The 22,704-nt window shown below is 38.4% G+C and overlaps 1 protein-coding gene and 1 long non-coding RNA gene across 2 annotated transcripts; one reads left to right on the forward strand and one right to left on the reverse strand.

The window, feature by feature from the left end:
- Positions 1-5,261: 5,261 nt before the first annotated feature.
- On the reverse strand, positions 5,262-8,083 carry pou3f1 (POU class 3 homeobox 1). The gene has a single exon (XM_056763102.1). It carries the CDS (start codon positions 8,059-8,061, stop codon positions 6,955-6,957), a length of 1,107 nt encoding a protein of 368 aa, XP_056619080.1. The 5' UTR covers positions 8,062-8,083; the 3' UTR covers positions 5,262-6,954.
- A 1,145-nt stretch (positions 8,084-9,228) lies between these two features.
- On the forward strand, positions 9,229-21,098 carry LOC130433300 (uncharacterized). The gene is made up of 4 exons (XR_008908560.1): positions 9,229-9,368; positions 9,465-9,533; positions 18,495-18,575; positions 20,257-21,098. It is a non-coding gene; the product is annotated as an uncharacterized LOC130433300 (long non-coding RNA).
- Positions 21,099-22,704: the final 1,606 nt, after the last annotated feature.

The raw sequence follows: 22,704 nt of genomic DNA on the forward strand, positions 1-22,704 counted from the left end.
TAAATGTAAAATGTAAATGAGAAGCAGCGCGGTCACGAAGAAATTAGGAAATGGGAGATAGAGACTCTTCTGATATTGCCAGGCTCTTGTTTCTTATTCTAAAGCAACAATGCACACAATGTTACCTTTTACCATTGCGAAAGCAGAAGTATGATCTTTTGCAAAACGCACCTAAATGTCTTAAAAGTAATGCTTTGTAGCCGTAACACGGACATTTTACGTGTTAACTTTATTTATATCGCACTTTTCCAATTTGTCTTTATATAAAGCAGCTGTACATGAAACATATTGATTATAAGCAAATTATTTAAGGTTATAAAAGGAAAAACTAAAAAGGTGAAAACACTCCAAACACACAATATGCACACGCACTAACACACGCAGACACACACACACACAACAAACACACACACAGTGGTTATCACTGAGAAGCACTCGTTAAAGATAAAGGATAGAGAAACACAGGTCAAATATTAAACAGACTATAAATTCCTATATGCTATATTAATTTTGGGTAAAAGTTTAAAATTCTATTTCAAATGTGATACTAATATGATACAATTATTTGCTTACTTGTCGGTGTGAAGAAATAGCAAAGTCATGAAGAAATTTCAGTTCATGTTATTTAACCTATATAGCTCAGGAAATTGTGATTGATTCAGCTGAGGCAAACTTTTTTTCTGATAACTTTCCCGATAGACTCAAAGACAAGTAGTTAATTTTCATGTTTTTAAGATGTATAAAATAATGGTTAACTTGAAAGTACCTCTAATATTTGAGCTTTTTGAGATTTGAAGATCCATTATGTCATCATAGCATCAGCACAACGACAGGTTATAGTTCCACCAGAAACCGAGGCAGGATTTCTCTAGAATCCTCTATATATGGGTTTGTATTTAGGAATCAGATAGAAGGAGGACCACATTAAGACTAGGACCTGGTATCATAAATAACTCAGCATCTGACTCCTTCAGTGCTCAGCCGAAGCTTTTCATATGGTAAATAGCTGATCACTGTGTGGCCACATTGTTGCCCATCTTTCATGCACCTCCGAGGTGAAACCTTGAGGTATGGAATAGAGGGAATTTTTGATTAAAAAGTACATTTTTCCATCCTTCCACCTCTGATTCTCAAGCACTATGCCCTTCGCTGTCGGGGTCAGCTGTTTATTACATAAATGATAGAGAGGAGAGCGCGTGAGGGGTCGTGAGTCGTATAGGTGCGGAAAAAGAGGATTGGTCGGACCACTGAGAACTCTGGAAAGAATTATCAGATTGCTTGCTGGGTAACTGCACATGTAGCTCTGTTTCTCTGACCCCCTGTCCTTCCGATTGCCTGCTTTGAAGGGGACAAACACGGCCTTGTGAGCTAAAGCGGTTGTGGGAATGATATCACGCACTATGATGTGTGGCCATCAGTGAAGAAATTCTCCTTAAGGGGTCATATCATGGGGATCCATTTTTCCTTGATCTGAGATAGAAAGATTTAATTGTACTATGAAAACATGCTGACTTTCATAACACAAAACTTTCTTCCTTAGAGAAAAGACAGAATCAGAGCTTTTAGCTTATAAATGCGTTAATTATTCGTTTTGTAACAGATATAGCACCACAAAAAAGCTTATTTCATTGTAAGAGTCAGAAAGGGGCTCGGAGAATGTTTTAGAGCATACAACTTTGTGTATAAGCGGACCTTTGGGGAAAAAACTAAATGATGAAATGATCCTTCCAAGACCCTTAAAGGGACAGTACACCCCTAAATTTTAAATCTGTCATCATTTACTCACGCTCATTTCAAACCTTTATGACTTTCTTTCGTGTGTTGAACACAAAAGAAGATCATTTAAAGAATGTTGGTAAACTAACAGCACTGGACCCATTCACTTCTAATGCAAGTGAATGGGGTCCACTTAACGACATTCTTCAAAATATCTTCTTTTGTGTTCTGCGGGAGAGAAAAAGTCAAACAGGTTTGAAATGACAAGAGGCTGAATTATTTTAAGACTGTTGTATATATTAGGTGCATTGCTTGACACACTAACACAGTAACTGGATACTAAAAACCGATTTGACTTCCACCTTTCCCTCAAGCCTGAACTGTTATGAGGTTTGCAGAACAGCATTTTTAATAAGAAACCTTAAAGTACATTTACGTGCTGTTTTCCCACTCTATCCAAGCTCTTTTCACACTCTCTTAAAAGAAGACACAATTGAAAAATAAGCATTAAACGCATTATTTGGCCCATTTGTTATAATTACTGGCATTGTTGTGGTGCATGTAATGTCATTAATAACCGCTCGTGCCCAAATAATACGCCTAATGTTGGCAGATAGATGCAGCTAATCCTCATTCATTTGCTCTGGATCAATGCAAATCCGCTAGCGAGAGCGAAATCCCTCACTGAGCCTGTGGCTCCTAATGTATTTTCCCACCATTAACCAGCTATAATCCCTGTTAATCATTTCTAATCCACATCTCCTGTGTTTGATGATACTCTCCTGGTGAAGGAGGTGCCGCCATGTCTCAGATGCCCAGGCACAGCCAAAGTCTGTGGTTCACCAAACGTTGGCATGAGTCCGAGAGGGACTGTGGTGAAGTGGGATGAAACCTCTGGCTTTTCAGGTGAGCGAGATGACAACTGTTTTACAGTGTGTGTGTGTTTGTGGGTGTTTGTGGGTGTTTGTGTGCGTGTGTGTGCATGTGCGTATGCGTATGTATACACCTATAGAGAATGTGAAACTGACGTCATGCCCTATGTTGCGTGTTGCAGTGGCGCCGCCATCTTGGGAGGATAATACTCCACTGCTATTATTGTTTTGATAAGTACCGTTACTTTTTTTGTTTGATATATGGAGAAATAAAAAGTGAAAGAACCATGGGTTTGTCCTGAACGACTCTGTTAGGTCGGTCTTGTTGTGTTAAAAACTGCAATAGCATTACTCATAGTTATATTTCCTAATCAAACAAGATAGACAAAACACTGCCTTGAACGCACTAGCAGCCATCCTTCCAAGATGGCGCAACATTCAGCGTGACGTCGATTTTCGATGCTCTATATTTAATACATATAATTGTTTACTGAGAGTCAAAGTATCTTAAGAACCAAACTCAAAACATCAGATGGTTCGATCGAATCACCTTATCCGGGGTTGGCCAAAACCTGCCAGGTAACAGAGTTTAAATGCTACCCATCTTGCTGATCTTCTTTTTACCTCTTCTTTCTTCTGTAGCTGGAAAATTGACATCAGGTTTGTCCCACTTCCAAACACAGTTGCAGTTGAACCTGCTTCTTGCTTCTGTCTCAACCAAGGAAGGGCGCATGAGACAGTTAAACCTAAGAATAAACAAGTGCTCTCCTCTCGTTTTCTCTAAAATTAAGTGTTTGGACTGTGGACTGTGCACTCATTTGTTTGACTTAAAACAGAATAAAGCTATTCTCTTAAAAAGGCTTTTGAGATTAATGTTATCACAGAAATAAAAGAAGTTCGTTCATTGAGAACCACAAGGCTTGGATTATAAGGCTAACTTTTAAATACGATTGCAAAAAACCTACGAACCCAATTCACCCTTACTCGTGCATAAACTATTTACGCCGTTAGGGGGCGCTTGGGAATCACTGTTTTCTCATTTTTCTCTTTCAATGCCATCCCTAACTAATTTCATACAGCTCGTACCACATTTCACAAGTCAGAAATTTTAGGTATCCATACTAAACGTAGAAAAAACAAATAAGTTCAGTTATATGGTTTATGATATTTGTAACTTGTGTGCGTAATACACATTTCCTGATTTTACAGACAAAAAGTTTGTTTGGGATGCTGACCTCAACGTGTCCATACAAAAACAGTTTGTACATATTCCATTTATTCATAAAAAATACATTAAATTATATTTTTCTTGTACAGTTGCTTTGCATTTCCTAAAATAGATTATTAAGCATGAACTAAAACAAGTGCTTGATATACATACTACACAACCCCAAACCCCAGCGAACGGAAAAAAAACGAAAGTAATAAAAGAAAAATAGCCTATTTTCAATAAGAACTTAGCAAATTAAAAGAAATGATATGAATAACCCACGACACATTAAAGTATATATCATATATTTTAATATATCTAGCATTTGACAGAGATGTTTTTGCGGGAAACGTTATTAGATTAGTCTTCACACCACAGTAACAAAATCTGAATGTATTCGGTGATATTAGCCTACTGCTTTTTTAAAGCAGCATTTATCGCCTTTTTGTGCTGTGATCGATCTCAAGTGCTTCTTAAGACTTCTTAAAACATCATAACACCAATTGATGACGATATAAAATAATATTGTTTAAAATTCGTGCCAACAGCTACGTTTATAGACTTGTTATGAGACAAATAAGGACCTTATAAGACAGTTGATTAGTAAATCACGGGTAAAAAGACATTTCAATATAATATTCATACATCAAATTAAATTCTTAAACATATTTATTTATTTTCTCTGAAATTTTTCGAAACTACCTTATATTATTTGGTTTTACTTATTTTGTGTAACTTAACAGTGGGTTCAGTTTAGTAAGATAATATTATATAGGAGTAAATGCTTATAATTAAACACTTGCATCGTGGTGTAAAAGTAAATGCTGAAAAAACCTCTCGTAGAACCACAAATTATTCCTCTCATATATTTAACGAATAGGTAATGAAAATGGCAATTCTGAATTTTATGAACATTTTACACATTTTTAACTGTGTTTGGAACTTATTGTTGTTAGGCAGGAAGTTATATTTGACGGACATAGCTTTCATGTATTTTTTTGTCTAAATGATGTGCCGTTTGGAGTCTTTGTTGCAAGTGTTCTATCACACAATCTCTATATTTTCATTAATCTAACTTCTTATTTAATCGTGTTTAAATAAAGATGAAAGAGGGTTTTTTTAAATAGCATTTACAACATATAATTTACTTTAAAATACTATAATATTTTGTTTAAATGTTGTTTATTCTTTTTTAGGGGACACGATCCACAAGTAAAATGGTTCCTTTTGCGCTCCTGACCAGGAGTAAATTATTTAATTTTATCGTGCATAAACATTGAAAAGTAAATGACCATAAATGACTGCATAAAGTCGAACACATCCGCCAGACGCTTTTGATGTAGGAACCGTAACAACATATTTCATAGGAGCATCTAATGAAAGTTGTTGGAACACTACGTGTATTTCCTTCACCATAAATATGAGTTTGCCGTGAACATGTGCTTCAAAAAAGACAGACGTCATTTTCTTGTATATATGTTTTATGTAAGTAATAAAATATTACTATAACATAAATATAAACGTGACTTTGCAGTCTACATTTCGCAATAAACATACAACCAATGTAGTAAACAAAACATTTGTAATCCACTGCAACATAATCAACAGAGCCGAACAAAAAAGCTCCAAACACACTTAGGAAATAAATATATAGATATATAAATGGTCATAAACGAAATATTAAAATATCTTCTTGGAATTAGTAAGTGTACAAAACTGCCCGGAAAACAAAACGAAACATAACAAAACGAACCCAGAACAAATACATATGTTTACATATTCGACATATTTACATATTGGAAATAATCCTGACAACTATTTATTTAAAATCTTTTCTCTTGTATTTATTTTTATTTTTATTACTTTTTTGGAAAAAGGTTGTATATTCACACTGTTTCAAATAACATTGCAGAAATGAACACCTGCTGTCCAATGAAAAATGCCAGACCTTGAGAAACAACACGAAACAAGAACGGTATCAGCCTCCTTTTTTACCCCAGTCTTGGAAAGTCCCAAATACATCCTTTATTCACTACCATGTCTACTTTTGTCTGTGTCCAGGCTCATGAGGAGGATGCAAAATGTAATCACCAACTTGCACAGCTGACATAGAGAGTGTCATGAATTGGCCAATATTCAAGAAGTAGAGTACAGCACGATATTTGGGCACTGAAAATAATTACCTGAGATATTTCTGTCTTTTTCGTTTTTGACTCATTACTCTCATTAGATTAAGCGCCGGAACAGACTTGCTGGAATAGTGCCGATTCAAAATAAGACGAAATTGGAAAAGTTAAAACAAGTAAGCATTGATGGCGTACCTCGAACAAATACGTTATAATAAACATGAAAAGAAAGAAAATAACAGTATTAACGCAATAATAAGTGCCTCATGCAAAGAGGGAAGAAACTATAAACCCAAAAACGACTAAATATTAATTCAGACAGTGTATTCCACATTTTAACGTCATTACATCTTTAGACGATATCAGGTGCTCAGAAGTGATCATTGTAAACATTTTCTGGTGCACTTGTTTGTATGGAGGTTTTGACCAAGTGCCTGTTCTTTCGATAGGAATTTCAACTGTCTCATTACTTGAAATTAAAATCAAAAAGTCCTTAGACAGAAAAAAACGTTTTGCTCTTAATGAGAGCTCTTAACGTTAAAATATCCGAAATAAAGTAAACGTCACAAATAATATCAGACACATCACATTGTAACAATTAATCTGGTTAATCGCTTTAATAAAATCACTGTCCACTCTCCTTTGTTGCTTTACATGATACCAACAGCAAGACGGGCGAACCCATCCCGGGAAACCACGGCCCTTTTGTGGCGTATAGCTCCCTTTGATCGCCGGTGAAATAATCGCTTTTTTCCAGAATGGCACAAATGATAAGATTTTCGTAAACACGTGTAGGCCTACTGATTTCATAAATGCAGCTGACTCTGTAAAATGAATGCATTTTCATGTTATTCAGAATTATTGGCGTCCTATAGTATGCGGTGGTCGCATCTCCGGTCCCTGTGAACGAACTCTTCCCAAACTTTCTGTCTATGATCTCTTGGGATAACAAAAGGGATAAACAAAATCCATTGTCCGCTTATCAGCCTAATTTCTTTTCAAACAACGACACTGTTTATGATAAAAGCAGTCACTGGACAGGACTCTGTAATGTGTGATGAAGAGGGGGTGTCTCTGCCTGTGAGTATACGTCCTCCATGGTCGGGTGAGGGACCCCCAAGGGCGTCATTCTTTTCTCTTTCTGTCTTCTGTTGCAAAACCATACACGCACGACCTCTTTTTCCAGCTGCAGAGTGCCAGCTAAGGCGGTGATTTCGTGGGCGGACGGCTTGGGGCACTTTAAGAAATGATTTTCCAAAGCCCCTTTCACTCCTACTTCGATGGACGTCCTCTTCTTTCGTTTCCGTCCCTGTGCTGCAATCTTGTCCAAATTTGTGGGGCTGCCGGTGTTTGAATCTGTCTCCTCGAGCCACTTGTTAAGCAGGGGTTTAAGTTTGCACATGTTCTTGAAACTGAGTTGAAGAGCCTCAAACCTACAGATGGTGGTCTGGGAAAAGACGTTTCCGTACAGGGTGCCCAGCGCTAAGCCCACGTCCGCCTGCGTAAAACCAAGTTTGATGCGCCTCTGTTTGAACTGCTTGGCGAACTGCTCGAGGTCGTCGGAGCTGGGAGCGTCTTCGTCCGAGTGGTCCTGGTGGTGGCTGAACGGCTGCTGAGGAGACTCCATCTGGTTGTCATGGCTACCCGCGTCGTCGTGGAGCGGGTCCCGCAAACCGTGGTGCAGCGAAGGCTGTGGGCTTAACATGGTGTAGCCCGTCTGAGAGTACACCAGCGACTGGTGACTGTTAGAGGCAGGAGAAAGTGGGGACAGGTGGTGCGTTGTGGTCGGTGCCCATGATCCATGGTGGCTGTTTTGCGTCGCCTGGTGGACCAGATGCGATCTGTGATAGCCGTTCCCCAGGTCCTCTCTGCTCTGCACGCTGGCTTTGTTGTGCTCCGGTTGTCCGATGTGGGTGCCGCTGGTCCAGTCGGTGTTGGAGGTTGGCAGCCACTGGTGGTGCGTCAGGCTCATCGGATGTCCCGTGTTGGTCGCTAGCCCTTGTAAGTACTCGTGGTGCATCATTTTCTGCACCTCTCTGTAAGTTGTCCCCTGGTGCATCCTGTCCGAATCCGGATGCATTAGCGGGTTCGAAGGCAATGAGTTATTCCGCGGAATATACTGAGCTGTTGTCGCCATGGCTCCGACTTAGAAAACTGACAAGCACTTCAGAGATCTTTGAGCTTTAGAGCCAAAAACGCAACAACCTGCTCTGGGAGGTCTTAGGGAAGAGCTAAGACACGCCTCCCCTTCGCGCGCATTGGTTCCTCGCCGACTACAGCCCACCAGGTTTCCTTATCACCTCTCGCGGGCCGCTTGGTTGGCTGTTGGGCGCGTGATCCCGGTTACTCGCAATTGGCCGCTTTCACTACGCTTTCTCTTTTTTTCCTTTCTTCTCTTTTCCTCACTAGCCGAGACAGCACGAGCGGCAAAACCGTAGGAAATTACTGGGCTTTGAGGGTTTTTTTGCAAATAACCACGTGGGGGAGTGTGGTACCCTTTTTGGTGGGGTGGAAGAATGCCCCTTAACCGTCTAGCATTAGTAACTGTACTGCTCCTCTTTCAAGAAGAGGTTAGTATTATGAAGTCCTAAAAACCCACCCACGAGAAGATAAAGAGTACGCAATAATAGAAATTAATTTTTCGTGGAATGTTAATAATATTGTTGTAGTTGTACACATGTTGTTTGTGTCATTCAAATACAGAATTATTTATCCTTGTGATATTAATACAAGTAAAAAAATCAACAATCACGGCACCATGGATAGAATTAATAAAACATAATATAGAAATACATCCCCCCACTCTGTAAAACATCAGAAAGACTTCATCATAAAATATAAATGCATACACACAGCTACAGACAACTCTAATAATAAATGACTATTCATGTAGGGCCTAATTTTATTTGCATCCACAATACTTGTCACTTTTCATGCTTGACATTTTGGAGACATTTTCCAAAACATTATTAAACCGTGTGTTTATTTTTTCCTCCTTTCTTTAAGTCAACCCAATTTTTCAACCAGAAAATTTAGACTACCGTTACGCAAACATACGAAGTCCACATTTGGTGGCGTGTTGATAAAATCTTCACTCTAAGCATTTTTCTAAGAAGCAACTTCGAGAGAAATCCCGTGCTTCTCCCTTCTGGCCTCCTCCGTACCCCTTTCCCGGCTGATCTGATTATTTTTCCCTTCACGTTTTGTCCCAATAGCAAATTACCAATTCTATGAATTGCAAAGCAGCCTCGAAGACGCTGAGGGGTAGAGAGGGGGAGATGCGAAGATTGAAAGGGATCTTTGCAAACACAATCACGTTCTTAAATGGAAATGTGGGGCTTTAAACAAATCTTACATCTCTCCTGTTTCAGTCGTCTAAAACTCCGCAATCAGGAACACGGTCGACTCCATCTAAAACCAAAGCTTTTTAAGAAGATTTTTTCGGTATCAGTTCTATTTAAATTATTTACCTCATTGTATTTTCATAGTACACCTTCGTGTTTGTGTGTTTGTATTGCTCTTGTTGGCGTCTTTCCACAGGCTTTTGAGAGGAAATGTGCTGTTACACTTGGAGAATTCAGGCGTCAGATCAAACCGCTTCTCTGTGTGGTAAGTTTTTACGCGGCTTTTCCTATCTGTCCATCTGCACGAGCTCTGCGCGTTCATGTAAGTGTAACCTAAATGATGTTCTTGGGGTCACAAGTACTCGTCACTACTCTGTCAAAGGCGTGGTTACGTAAAGCCACCATTTATTTATTTGCCGCAAATGCAACAATACCGGCATGCGATGTTAAATGTGCAACTCAATAATGATTGATTGTAGCTAACATGCACTTAAACAATATTTGTTTTTGTAGCTACTTTAATATGATCTGCACATGTTTTCTGTAATATTGTAAATAATGCATGCATTATTGTAATTAAGCAACGATGTGCAGAAAGAGTTTTATATTTGCGTAATCTTTTTTTAAGTGTTTGTGTGTCTTTTTTCATAATTTTATTAAAGTATAACACCAAACATTCAAACTAACACAAATTTTCTTTTATCCTAATGAATTACCTTACATCTTCTAAACCCACCAAGCGTTATAGATCACTCCTTCTTCACCTCATTTTGAGTAAATAATTTAATTCTTAACAACTATTATTTTTACGAATACTTATTATTGTTAAAAAGAGGGCTATGTACAGGGGTGAAATTAATATTACGAAGTTACAGTCAGTCAGATGACAGGATGGCCATGCTTGAAGTGTAGCCTATAGTGGAACGCAATTCAGTGGTCGACACTGCCCCAGAGAGCTACAGTTAATGAGGATGCTTCGATGTACAGTTACTCTTATTTGGAAGTCTATAAAAAGATCGGTCAATTCTGCCCAGAAAGCTGCGTCACAGTAACAGCACAGTCAAACTCTTGTGCTTCGTTTGCAAGCGCAAGAAAGTGTCTTAAAACGCACCCAGATGCTTCCTTTTTTCTTCGGGAAGAATATGGCCTTGTGTGCAGCGAGGTGAATTTTTCCTGGGATGCATGAGGTTGCTATGGAGAGCGGGTTAAAAGACTCACACTGATCCTGCATATGAATGATTTGCCATACAGGAAAAGACAAATAATAGCCCTTGTTTTGCAAGATGGCAATGAAAGACAGTAGGGAACAACTGTGGTCTTTGAGTATCCAGGATGTACTAAATTTGGTCACAGAATTTAATTCTCTTAAGATTGGGGGAAAAGTGCTACTTTTAATTTTCGGCAGGCTATAGCCTTGTACTTGCAGCTTTGAATTCGAAACTTTTAAGAAGTCTTTATCTTAAATTACATTATTTACAGATCATTTATTATTATTAATTTATTATTAATAATCTATTTTATAAAATTCCCTACATAATCAAAAAGGTCTCATATAAGAAACGTTTACACGATATAGACCATTTAGCCAATAAGATTACATTTACATAAAAGATTAAAAGAAGTGTTCCTCATCATATTTAGAATCCACTGGGTCTGTTTCTTTTCTCACGATTCTGCGTATGTAGTCACGTGCTTTAATCTGCACGATAGACCCCTCCACTTGAATATAATTAGAGTCTGGTTGGTCAAAGCCTCCATTAACTATAGGCCATAAAAGTGCAGAGGAGAAAGAGTTCAGACAACACAAATATTACATTGCGTTATCTGTGGGTGCCAACTGCTCAAAAAAGCAACGTGAAACAAATTCATTATCATTATAGTGATAAAACGTTTAAAAGTTGTGGAAATTCAAAAATCTGAGTGGGCAAGACTTTTGAAGCAGTATAGGACTATGAAAAACATCCAAGCTAAAAAACACCTTACAGCCGGCTTCAAATTGTTGTGCTCCAGTTCTGCCTTCACACTTTTTTTTGCTGTTGCCAATTTAAATTTTGTTGTTGTGCAAAATCTTTCATCCAGAAACAAAATGCTTTGCAAATTTTCGTTAAATACCATTATTCAATAATGTAATCAATTATTATATCAAAATAATGGCAGAACACGCGAATAAGAAAAAATAATCAGATTTGTCTGCAGGCTACAGAATTGTTCAAACTCTTTCTCAAGTTTACCCAACTTACTGACATCCGGGCTCATACTTTAATCAGTGCTTTAATTAAAGATTCTCCCCACTAAAGATTCACCTCTCATTTCATTTACGCGTTTGTTTTTCACCAGCTCGGTTTGACAGACATGCGTAATGGGTACCCACGCTTCCAAAGCTAAGAATTTACAGACACATCCTGCGCTTTCAGGTACCTCTTTCTCTCTTTTTTGGTTAATGAACTCAGGCGATTCCGCAAGCATCCCGAGGGAACGGAAAGGGAATGTTTTCCTTTCGGTAAAAGGTGTGGGCTATCTCTCCCCAACTCTCGACTTATCTTTGGGCTAATTAGGCGGGGCCCTCAAGACGCGCGCATGAATATTCATGTGAAAGCACCGGCGCGCAATTAGCCACGGAAAGAGTTCCGAACTTCAATCGCTGGCCAGTGCGAAGAGACAGGGATACTCTTCTGCACAGCTAGACAGCCGAGGTGTCGCACTAAGTCGTGTTTAAACACAAAGTGTGTAAGAAATAAAAAAAAACATCCTGACATTTTTGCTAATTCTATGCGCAGCTGGTACTTTTTTAATGGATGGCAACCCTATTTATAATTTAAAGACTACCCACAGTCAGTTTTTTCATTTGATGAACAGCATTTCTGAGAATTTTGGATAGCCATGGTCAGAAGTATTCCATTTCTATAGAAGATATTGTATTGTATAGAATATGTTTATTATCTGAAATCCTACATTTGTACGTCCTAGAATGTTTTAAATTGAACGCCGACCCTTTGACACTACATTTCAATGCTTTAACTTATACTACTTTCGCATGTTTCTAGATGATGGATGCCCATCATCCATTAAGTGTTGGTAATTTCCTAATTCTTATGCTCACTTAGCTTTTGGATTGGATTTGGATGGTTTCCAAAATCAATAATACTAACTTGATGCAGTGTTTGTGGGTCTCTGCGATCTCCCTTTCTTTCATCTCTTGCTCTCTTTCTTTGTTTTTTGTCATCTTTTAGTTAGGGGCCTTAACCTGTGTTGCTCTCTATACTGAGCTCTAAGGCCTCGATCCTTGCTTTGAATTGAAGGCGATCTATATCTTGTCCCCTTCTGGGTGTGCGCTTGCCACTTGCTTCCATAAAGATGCATTTATGTATGTATGTATGGGGGTGAACAGGGGGCTTGTGAGATAAGCAGTGGAATTTGTGCCGTTTGAATATGGATGGCAGCCAGACCGTTGGTAAGCAGCTGATAGAGTGGTAAACAGCTTGTGGGCTGAAGGGGTTAGGAGCATGCTCCTGAATACATTGGGCCTCTCTTCCACTGTCTGCATGCACAATGGTCAATCAAATCAACGTCACTTTCCCCCAATCCCTGAGATGCTGTGGGTCTGTAATGTTGGACAGGCTGTCACAACACCCATCCGCTCACTTATCAACTTCTGAAATTAATGGTCAGACTTGGTAGATGATTGCAAGGGCAAATATTTTCAGTCCAGCTTTTATTTGATAATAAATTATATAAACCTCTTCCTATACTATAGACGGTTGCATGTTTTGTTGTACAAATTCTCAGCAATAAAATTGTTTTTGATATTCTGATACAATATCTTTATTTTATGTAAATAATATTATTACACTTTAGCATCGATTCCACTAATAAGTAATTCAAAAATACTGTGCGTAACACAAATATTTTACTACTGCACACAGGTATAAATAATGGAAACATGTTATTCTTAATTTCATGACATTTTTACCTGATAGAATAGGCTACATTATCTAGCAATACTACGATCGGAAATGTTTGATGACCTATTAATGATATTTTTTATAATATATATATTCTCAGCTTGATGTTGATTGACCATGAACTTTCCTGACAGAACTAATCGAGTTGAAAGTTTATAAAAGAAAATGTAGTCCAAACTATATTTACAATACAATACAATACACCTTTATTTATATAGCAGGATTTAAAACAACCGAGGTTGACCAAAGTGCTTTGCAACATGCTAAAAAACAATAAAAAGCCAAATAATAAGTATAGGCATAATAAAATTTAAAATAGAATAGAATGTACACAGGCTGTAAAATGTGTGGCGCTCCTCAAAATCACACTAAAAACTGGTTGTCAAGAGAGAAAAAGTGGGTCTTTAAGGTAGATGTAAAGACAGAAAGGGTTGGGGCCGTTCTAATATGGGGGGAGGTTGTTTCATATTCTCGGGCCGGCAAGTGAAAAAGCACAGTCGCCTCGTGTTTTTAGCCTAGTCCTAGGTACATGCAGCAGGTGAAGTTTATGGATCTACAGTGATTTTGAGAGTATATAAGAGATTCAGATGATCATACAAGTTTTACAAAATTTACAAGCTTAAGATGTTTGTCCACATCAGTAAAATTTGACTTAAGTTTATGTGAAGATTAGTTTCCATGCCGCCAGAATATAAATTAAGCAAGTTTTTGGAATAACCATGATTTAATTAGGACATATTTTTTATTGTGCACGGTAGCAATAATGAAATCAAACAAAACATATTCAGAATAACCATTTCCTTTTACCTTCATTACTATATCCATTATCCATTACTATTAAAACCACAAAATACATTTGAGTAGTTTGTTAAAAAAAACTGAGTATAGTGACTGTGAGTTGAATAAGTGTTGATAAATTAGTTTTTCCTATTCACACCTGTTTACTTGTGTGTTCCAGCATAAATAGGCGTACCATTCCACAACAATTTTTTTTTTCTTTCATCAAACGTACCCAAGTAACAGTGAAACTGCTTGGAATCATATGTAAAACATCGAATCATTATTCAGCCACTTAAATATTTAATGATTGATTTGATGAACCTTTGTGGATTTCTTCATGTAAACTGACTGCTGCGCTCGAGTATTCTAAGAGCCGTCGTTCTTCCCCAGTGGCATCCAGAATGAGGCTGATCCAGCATAAAGCGGCAGAGTTCCACATGTCACTGCTCACTCAAGAGAGCATCCAGAGGCCCTCGCTGAAGTTATTAATGAGTTGCTTCCTTTTAATTAGATAGTAATTCATGTTAATGCATGCCTAATGAACCCAAATCGTTCCCTTTGGTCATTCTGTGGAGTTCCACTGTGTTTACTTATTCTGTCTGTTTTCCCGCTTTTGTGTTTTATTAGGCTCGGAGGGGCCTAAAGGATCCAGCAACTTGCTTTAGAGACATCTGAAGAGTCCAGTTAAAGAGCCAGTAACATTTGCTTGAGGGGTCTTTTGGGAACGAATTCCACCAAGAAGACTTTAGGGAGGTCGCGACCAGGACCGAAGTCGCTACAGTGCAGGTTTAGAAACAGATGTCTCGGGATCACAACAGTATGTTCACGCTGAACTTCTAACCACGAGTTTATGTACAACAAGGAGGTCAGATTCGCTTTTATGTATGTTTTGCATGTACCGTTACAGTCTAAAAGAAGGCACCGGTGTATTTGACCCCACCATAAAGTGAGACGGTGATGGTAAAAGCCAGAATGACCAGGCCAACTCAGGGTCACGACCAGACGCCGAGTGCTCCTGTCTCGCTGTCGTCTATGGTCAAGCACTTGCCGGCAGGCTGAATTAAATTAGACTGCTGTTAATTGAGGATTGACCAGTCTGAGAGCAGCTGACGCTTGGGTCAGTCAAGATAGCAAAGCCTGAATCCCTCAGGCCCCTATTGCAATTTCAGCCCTGCAGGTCCTGGAATGGGACCGGAGGGAGAGAACGCAAGGGCATGCTGGGAATGCACGGCTGATGATTAGCAATAAGAGTTTATAGGAAGGCTTAGATGAGATTTGGCTTGTTTGCTTGAGTGGAAAGTGTAGCAGCACAACAGGCCCACACACACACGGAGCGAAGAGGGGAGGTCTGTTCCATGCCAAAGTAGACTCGGAGTAAATCGGCTTAAAGTTTGCACCTCGCTGAATATCTGCTCAATCGCCCAGTCGACACAATTAATCGCTTCATTAATTAACAATTGCGCCGCGATATACCACCCCGACTGACTTTTGGTAACCGTGGGCCGTACAGCTAACCTTCCCCAATCTCTCCTTTCTATTCTTAATTTGTTTTATTTCACTCATCCTCCCTAATTCCCTTTATCTCTTTTTTTTCTGTTCTGCTTCTCTCTGAACAGCATCGCAAAAGCCGACTCCGCTGTTTTTAACACGAACAGATGCACGTTTCTCTCCGCAAGCAGGTCAGAACGCTCCGCAAACATTTGTTATCTGTAATCCTGCAGGTCCCCGCACAAAATGAGCGTAGTAAACTCTCGCAAAGCCCTAATCTCACCATTTCTTTCAGATGCGCTTTTTCTAGCTTTCTGTTCTTTTTTATGTATGGGGTGGGAAAGTGGTCTTCAGAGGAGCTGTCTCTGATCGCAGGGCTTATTTTTGTGGCATTCGGAATAACAACAAAATCATTTACAACCTCCTTTATGACAATTAAGCAGTGGTGGATTAAGTTTACGCAAGAAAAAGAAAAGATGTCCTAAATATTGGTCTTTCAGGAAAGTAATAAGTACTCCTTTTTAATTTTACTCGCATAAAAATGAATATCATTTTACAAATATACTTGAATTTTGAAAATACTTAATTAGGATTTAAAGAAGCATACTTCGTAGTATACTTCGTATACTAGATCTTAAATGGGTTAAAGAACAGTCTGACACTATACATTTTCATGAAAACAATAAGGAAGCTTCGTGAAGGCATACATTTAATTACCAAAAAGAATTTTATTACAAAAACCTGTCACACAATTCAAACATTTAACCACAAACTAAAATGTCAAGTCAAGTTACTCATGACGCATTGAAAAAGATTTAAACAATCGATTCACTTATTAACTGGAGACTCTTTATGTCACTTTATGAATCTTTATGTCACTGAGTTGTTGAATCGAGACCTGACAAAGCATTGTTCACAAATCATTGCTGTAATGTCTTGAAGCAAGCAGTGAATTTTTAGTTTTTGAGGAACAGTATGTCTTTATGAAACGCACTAGAGCAAACCAAATGATATGCATATCACATAGCTTTCCAAATAAATACTCTGATAAAATGTACTTGGGTAGAATAACAAAGTAAAACACTTCCAATTAAAAAGCAGGGGAGTATTAAGATTTATTTTTCACTGGCAAATATTGATGAATCAAATCCCAAAGCCAAGATTTTGTCAATTTGCTTTATAGATTTGGTGTGTGGTTTGCAGCTTCAGTGAATACGTCTTCAATGTGTTTTTGATTCATCTTACTATCATAGAGTGATATGTAATAAAATTACTGTTTTCTTTCTCCATCGGTCTCAATTATCTACGCACTGGTTTGATTGAGTTCGATACCAAGCAACTGATGTATTTGAATTCTCCCATGCAGCTCTGGTGCGTTTTGTCTTGGTCATGCACACCCACACATGTAGCAAAAGTGGTGGTGTTTGTCTGTTTGTTGTTGTTGTTCGTTGTTTGTGTGTGTGTAGTATGGTGAGTAATAGCAGAGCTCAGTGGAAGACTGTAGTGTTGACAGCATAGTAAACGATGCAGCCTGCCTACTGCAGCAGTATCCCTGCTAATCACACACACCACATGATAATGAGAGCAACCCCATCCTCACACACACACACACGACTAACCGCAACAAACACACACAAACACCCTCACACACACTGACCCATACTTCTGCAGACAAATGGAAGACATAATGGTAGCCGGAGGCAGTGCGCATACTTCACTCTATCTCTCTCAAACCAAGCACGTCTCTATCTCTTTACCCTTCACACATACACACACACACACACACACACTTGATGTTATAAAAACAGCTCACTGTCTAAAGAGTTAACTGATATCACCTTCCCTCACTGAAATTCAGTTTTCCCTTAAAAGCCTCAAAGTGTATAATCCACATTTTACACACACATGTACAAACGCAGCATGTTAAATGGGACATACGGTTAAATTAAAAAGAGATTATGAAAGAAAGTAAAAATGCAAACCATCAAACTCATTCTGGTGGTCCCATGGTTAAAAGATTGGGTGACATATCCTTTCTCAGTAGACCAGCTCCTTTATAGGAGGGGCTCTGCTCTTATAAAAGATTTGAGGAATTGTTCACCAAAAATTTTTGAGTCTGTCATCATTTACTCACTCACTGTGTTACTTTCATCAGTATAACATGTAAAGAGGTAGTAATGAATCCACGGATCTGGTTCCCAATCACTTCATTCAATTTCATTGTATGATCTTAGTTATAGTTCACCCGAAAATAAATATTCTGTTACCATTTACTCACCCTTGTGTAATTTCAAAGCTGTTTGACTTTCTATCGCAGAACACAGAAGAAGATTCTTTGTAAAATGTTGTTAACTGGCACCCATTCACTTGCATTTGTTTCGTGTCCATACAATAGAAGTGAATGGGTGACGGCTTTTTTCAGTTACCAACTTTCTCCAAAATATGTTCTTTTGTGTTCTTCCGAAGAAAAAAGTCATACAGGTTCAAAATGACAACAGGGTGAGTAAATGATGACGATATTTTCATACGAACTATTCCTTTAAAGCATTCCACTAAATTTCTCCTTAATTTTCAATGCAGAGAAAAAGACAGAGGTTTGTAACATGAGGGTGAGTAAATAGATTTACAGGACAATTATTTATATTCCTGTATTTACCAGTTGTGGAAACAACAGTCCCTATTTTTTAACCCATCAGGATAAACAGGAAAAAGGAGGAAAACATTCACAGTTTGTGACACGACCCCAAGATTGTCAATTAGAAGATCTTTAAGGACTGTGCCAGGAAATGAAAGTTGGGAAGAACATTTTTAAGGCCATTTGTTTAGGGTCTGCAGATTTCTTGTACATTACCATTGATTAACGCAGGTATAAATAAAGAAATTATTTTACGGAAAACATGCACTCTGAGGAATGGTTATGTGTAAATGGGTTAGTTCATTTTAAGAGAGGTGACACTTCACACACTCTCACATTCACACTTCTTTGTATCTTGCAGGGCGGCATGTGTGCTTAGACAGCAGGATGTTAAGAGAACAGGTGTGGTGCCCGTAGGTCCTTTTTTAACATATGTACACAGGTAAGGCCATGGGGCATGATGTCACACAAAGCATCACTTCCAAACACCTTACACACCCCTCTCTCTCTCTCTCTCAAGTACAATTTAAGTGTGTTTTTTTGTCATGACCAAAAATGTACATTTGTATTGCCAAAGCATTTTCAGCTGTGCTGTATACAAGTCTACATCTGTATTCGAAAACAAGTGGAAAAAGTATGCACTGCAACTAAATAAATGAAAAAGCAATTTTAAATGTGTTGTATTCCTCCTCATACTTCAATGTGATTGATTTCCAGCCTCTTGATATTATGTTATTCTGATTATAAATACAATTTTCAAGTAAAAACGGCCATTTTTTATTTATTGCATACTTTCCTGTCAAATTCTTAGTTAGGATTGATAGAAAGTTGTCCCAAATGTCTGAGTGAACCACTTTCCTCCAAGCTTACCAGCTAATGTATAACCACCCTTGCAGAAAAGTGTACTTGTGTTGAGAGAGATTTTAATAATAGTGTACTTTCCTTAAATAATTTAAATAGCCTTTCATTTCATTAATATTATAATATCCACAATTACACATTCTATAAAATATACTTATTATATAAAGGGGCCCCAGCTGACTTTCAAATGGGGCTCAGGATGACTAAAATTATAACATTTGTCAAAACGAAGATTGAAATTATTATTATTTGGCCATTTCATAACGAATAAATAAAATGTTTTTTCTAGTTAATGTTAAGCACTGAGATATTAAATTGTGTAGAAATGTTGAGTTTTCGAAGTGGGCAGTCTTTGAATATTGTTGAATACAATGGAGGACTTTGGAGACAAATAGATTGAGGATATATTTTCACATATTTGTGCATAAAATGATGTGTTAAATGCATTTATGGATTTAAATGATGGATTATGATTTAATTTAAATCGAACTGTTAAATCAATCGTTCTATAATCAATAATCTGCGCAAAAGATTCTCAATCATTCAACAATTCATCCGTGGTGCATGCAGAAATGTAAGCGTTATTTCAACACACCAACAGTCATATTTAAACTGTGAGTGAAGTTTGATCAGAGGCAGAAGTCCTTGGATAGTGATGTTCGAGGGGTGCCCGCCATCACCAAACGCTTGCACGTGCACACACTCCAACTCCCCCTTACCAAAAGCGAGAGGAGTGGAAACGGTTCCCGCTCTGATGAAAGGGCCCCTCTGATCGAGATGACAACAAAGGGCTCGGCCGCCTGTGTTTGGAAAAGCTTCCCCTTTCTTCTCGCCTTCCTCCTCCTCCATCTCCTCTTCTTTCCTCTCTGATCTCTCGCTCTCTCTATCTCCCTCTGCCCGATGCCACTCTGTTTGGCAGGGCCACGCTCAGCTCGTCGTTAAGGTGGCGATACAATCGGGGGACCGGATTAAAAATCAGTGTGCGTCCTTGTCGAAGGGGCCCAGGATGGCACACTTTGATGTCTCTCGGCAAATTTGAAATTCATATGTTGTCACACTTCATTTTATTCTCCCTTATTTTTTCCCCCATATTCCAACCCCCACCCTGTTTCATTTCCATCTTTGGTCGTACACATGTACTATGTAAAAATGTGAATGAGAGAAGATGTTAAAACAGATCTCGCTCATGCCTTTCTTTATGTTTTAACATCTTTTGGTAGGCGGAATGAAAAAATGAATCATTTAATGTGCTTTGATTGAAGGAGGAGTTGGTGGGACTTCAGCGTGGAGGACAGAGAGAGTTCAGAGGAAACCAGCGTAGGAGGATTCATACTTTGATGACACTTCAAAAACTGTGTGGCAAGACTAAGCTATCGGCCCTATCTAAAAAGTGACTAACGCATGCGAGCCCTTTTTGAAAATCCCTTGCGATAACAAAACACAGCACAAAACAATGCCTTCTAGTTCTTCGACCAATAAAAATAGGAATTAGGCAGCCTGTAGTGATCTCATTAGCTCGGCAATTAACAACGGTTCAATACACTGGACAAATTCACTGCAGTTAGACTTTAGATCAATGTGACTGATCATTATCAAGCTCAGTGGCAATGGGTTTACATTCTTCTCCTCTTCTATCCCAGAACTGTTAGGCGGAAAATGGGACGATGCATCCTCCAACTTCCATGACCTCCTCAGACAGAAATAAATGGGTATGAGGGCTGAAGTGGTATGGAGGGGGTTTGTCCTACTAGTTGCGCCAACCCAAGCTTTGTCATCAATCTCTTGAATTTCACAAACCTTCCAGAGACTCAATCCACGGGCACTGGTGATACACCCTCCAACTCAAGCCCAGCCTCTCCTCTTTGGGCCAACCTCTCCGGAAACCCTCTGGTCCCTTTATGACAAATGGGTTTTAATAACGGCGGACCAAGTGATGAAATTAAAAGTGCGTCCCTTGGCCTCAGATTGCTCTTGCTGCTCATTTCGTAGGCTTTGTGTCACATCACCATTGATGTATGATTATTTGACTGATCACCCATAGACCCCGTTGTTGATGTTCTGATAGACATCCAAAGAGATGCATAACGCATTTTGTAACCTAATAAAATCTGTCTTACTAGACCTTATTATCTGGTATTACGTTTTATTATTTCTCATTTTATGATTCATTATGGCGAGCAGCGAAAAAGTAGGTTAAGAAAAACAGTGTGTGTCTTTTTAAGGTTAAAGTCACCTCAGACTTTCATAAGAAATCAACTAAAAGCGCTTTGGCAAACAATTGCGCACAAGTTTTTTAAGTGAAGTTTGCTTTATAAAATGGTGTGCAAAAACTTGACCAAAAATAGTAGTAGTAAAATCATTTCTAATGTCTTTCCCATTATGATCCTTTTGGTTGGAAATTAGATACTAGTGGCTATATTTAATAAGAAATTCATGAAACCTTTACGAAGACCAACTGCAGTTTGTGAGAGAGTTTGGAAGCAGATCCTACTACTTTCAATATGAACGTAATGTCAACATTCCTAATGTACAGACCCATGTGACCCATCATAGAAATGTATCTACAAATTATTGTTCTTTATATGTGTAGATGAAAACATCCAAATGACGGCATATGCAGTCTGTAAGGCAGCAATTCATGTAGATCAATCGAACACAAATACTATGGGCAACAATACAGTGAGTACAAGTGGAACACTAAGGACAAACATTAATTATATTTACTCCACACCGGTAATCTGAGAAGTGATTTAATTCCTTTGAGAAAACAAACGCATACATCTAAGTAATGCAAAATTAGGTGGTTTACTTTATCATGATTGTTTGAGGGAGAAAGTGAGAGATGTAGAGTATATTGGTGTACTGTCGGGGGCGAGGGAATTGGAAGGCGCGTTGACTATCGATGAAATAACCTTGGAGTGCTTCCAGTGTGACAGAATGAGTGGCAGAGACTTGGAGTTGTTCCATGTTGGACCTTTTGTGCTTGTTTCCACCACATTCCAATCAGACATGGACGTAAATACCCTTTCGGTAATTTAATGTTTGGCCTGAGAGCAATCTGTTACCTTTTCACAAACTCGGATTTGTTTGCACACAAAAAGCAATACGAGGTTCAATACAAATGTCAATACAAGTGTTAAGTTCAATCAATAACATTTGCTGCCTGGGTAATTATTTAATAAACGATTATATTTCTCATTACATAAATTGCTACTTAAAGGTCCAGGGTGCAATATTTAGGAGGATCTTTTGACAGAAAAGTATTACAATATGATTTTGTTTCAGAAGTGAATAAAGACCTTACATAATGAAGGGCGTATGTTTTTATTACCTTAGAATGAGCTATTTCTATCGCCATCCACCCAGAGCCATTAAGAGAGAGAGTTGCGTCAGCAATGGCGGTTCATGGAGCCTCTCAATAGTTCCCGGAAGTTACTGGTAACACATGGAGTTTCACCTAAACAGACCAACTGAGGTGAAATTTTATGTATGTATTTTATATAACATATTTTAATGTTGACCTTTAATGAATAAAATATTAAAGAAACAAACCATTTAAAGAGAAAACAGAACTTCCTGGAACTATCTGAAGGCTCTATGAATCATGTGACACACAAAAGTTTTGAACTTCCGTTGACGTGACTCTCTTTCAACCCGTTCTACAGATCACTTTTCGAAGAAAATTGTTATCTCCTTTGGCAAAGAAGCAA

Source organism: Triplophysa dalaica, chromosome 12 (assembly GCF_015846415.1).
Source record: "Triplophysa dalaica isolate WHDGS20190420 chromosome 12, ASM1584641v1, whole genome shotgun sequence".
In the NCBI taxonomy this organism is placed as follows: Eukaryota; Metazoa; Chordata; class Actinopteri; order Cypriniformes; family Nemacheilidae; genus Triplophysa; species Triplophysa dalaica.

Coding starts and splice junctions, on each gene's coding strand:
- pou3f1 (XM_056763102.1), bottom strand. CDS start 8,061: ATGGCGACAACAGCTCAGTATATTCCGCGGAATAACTCATTGCCTTCG.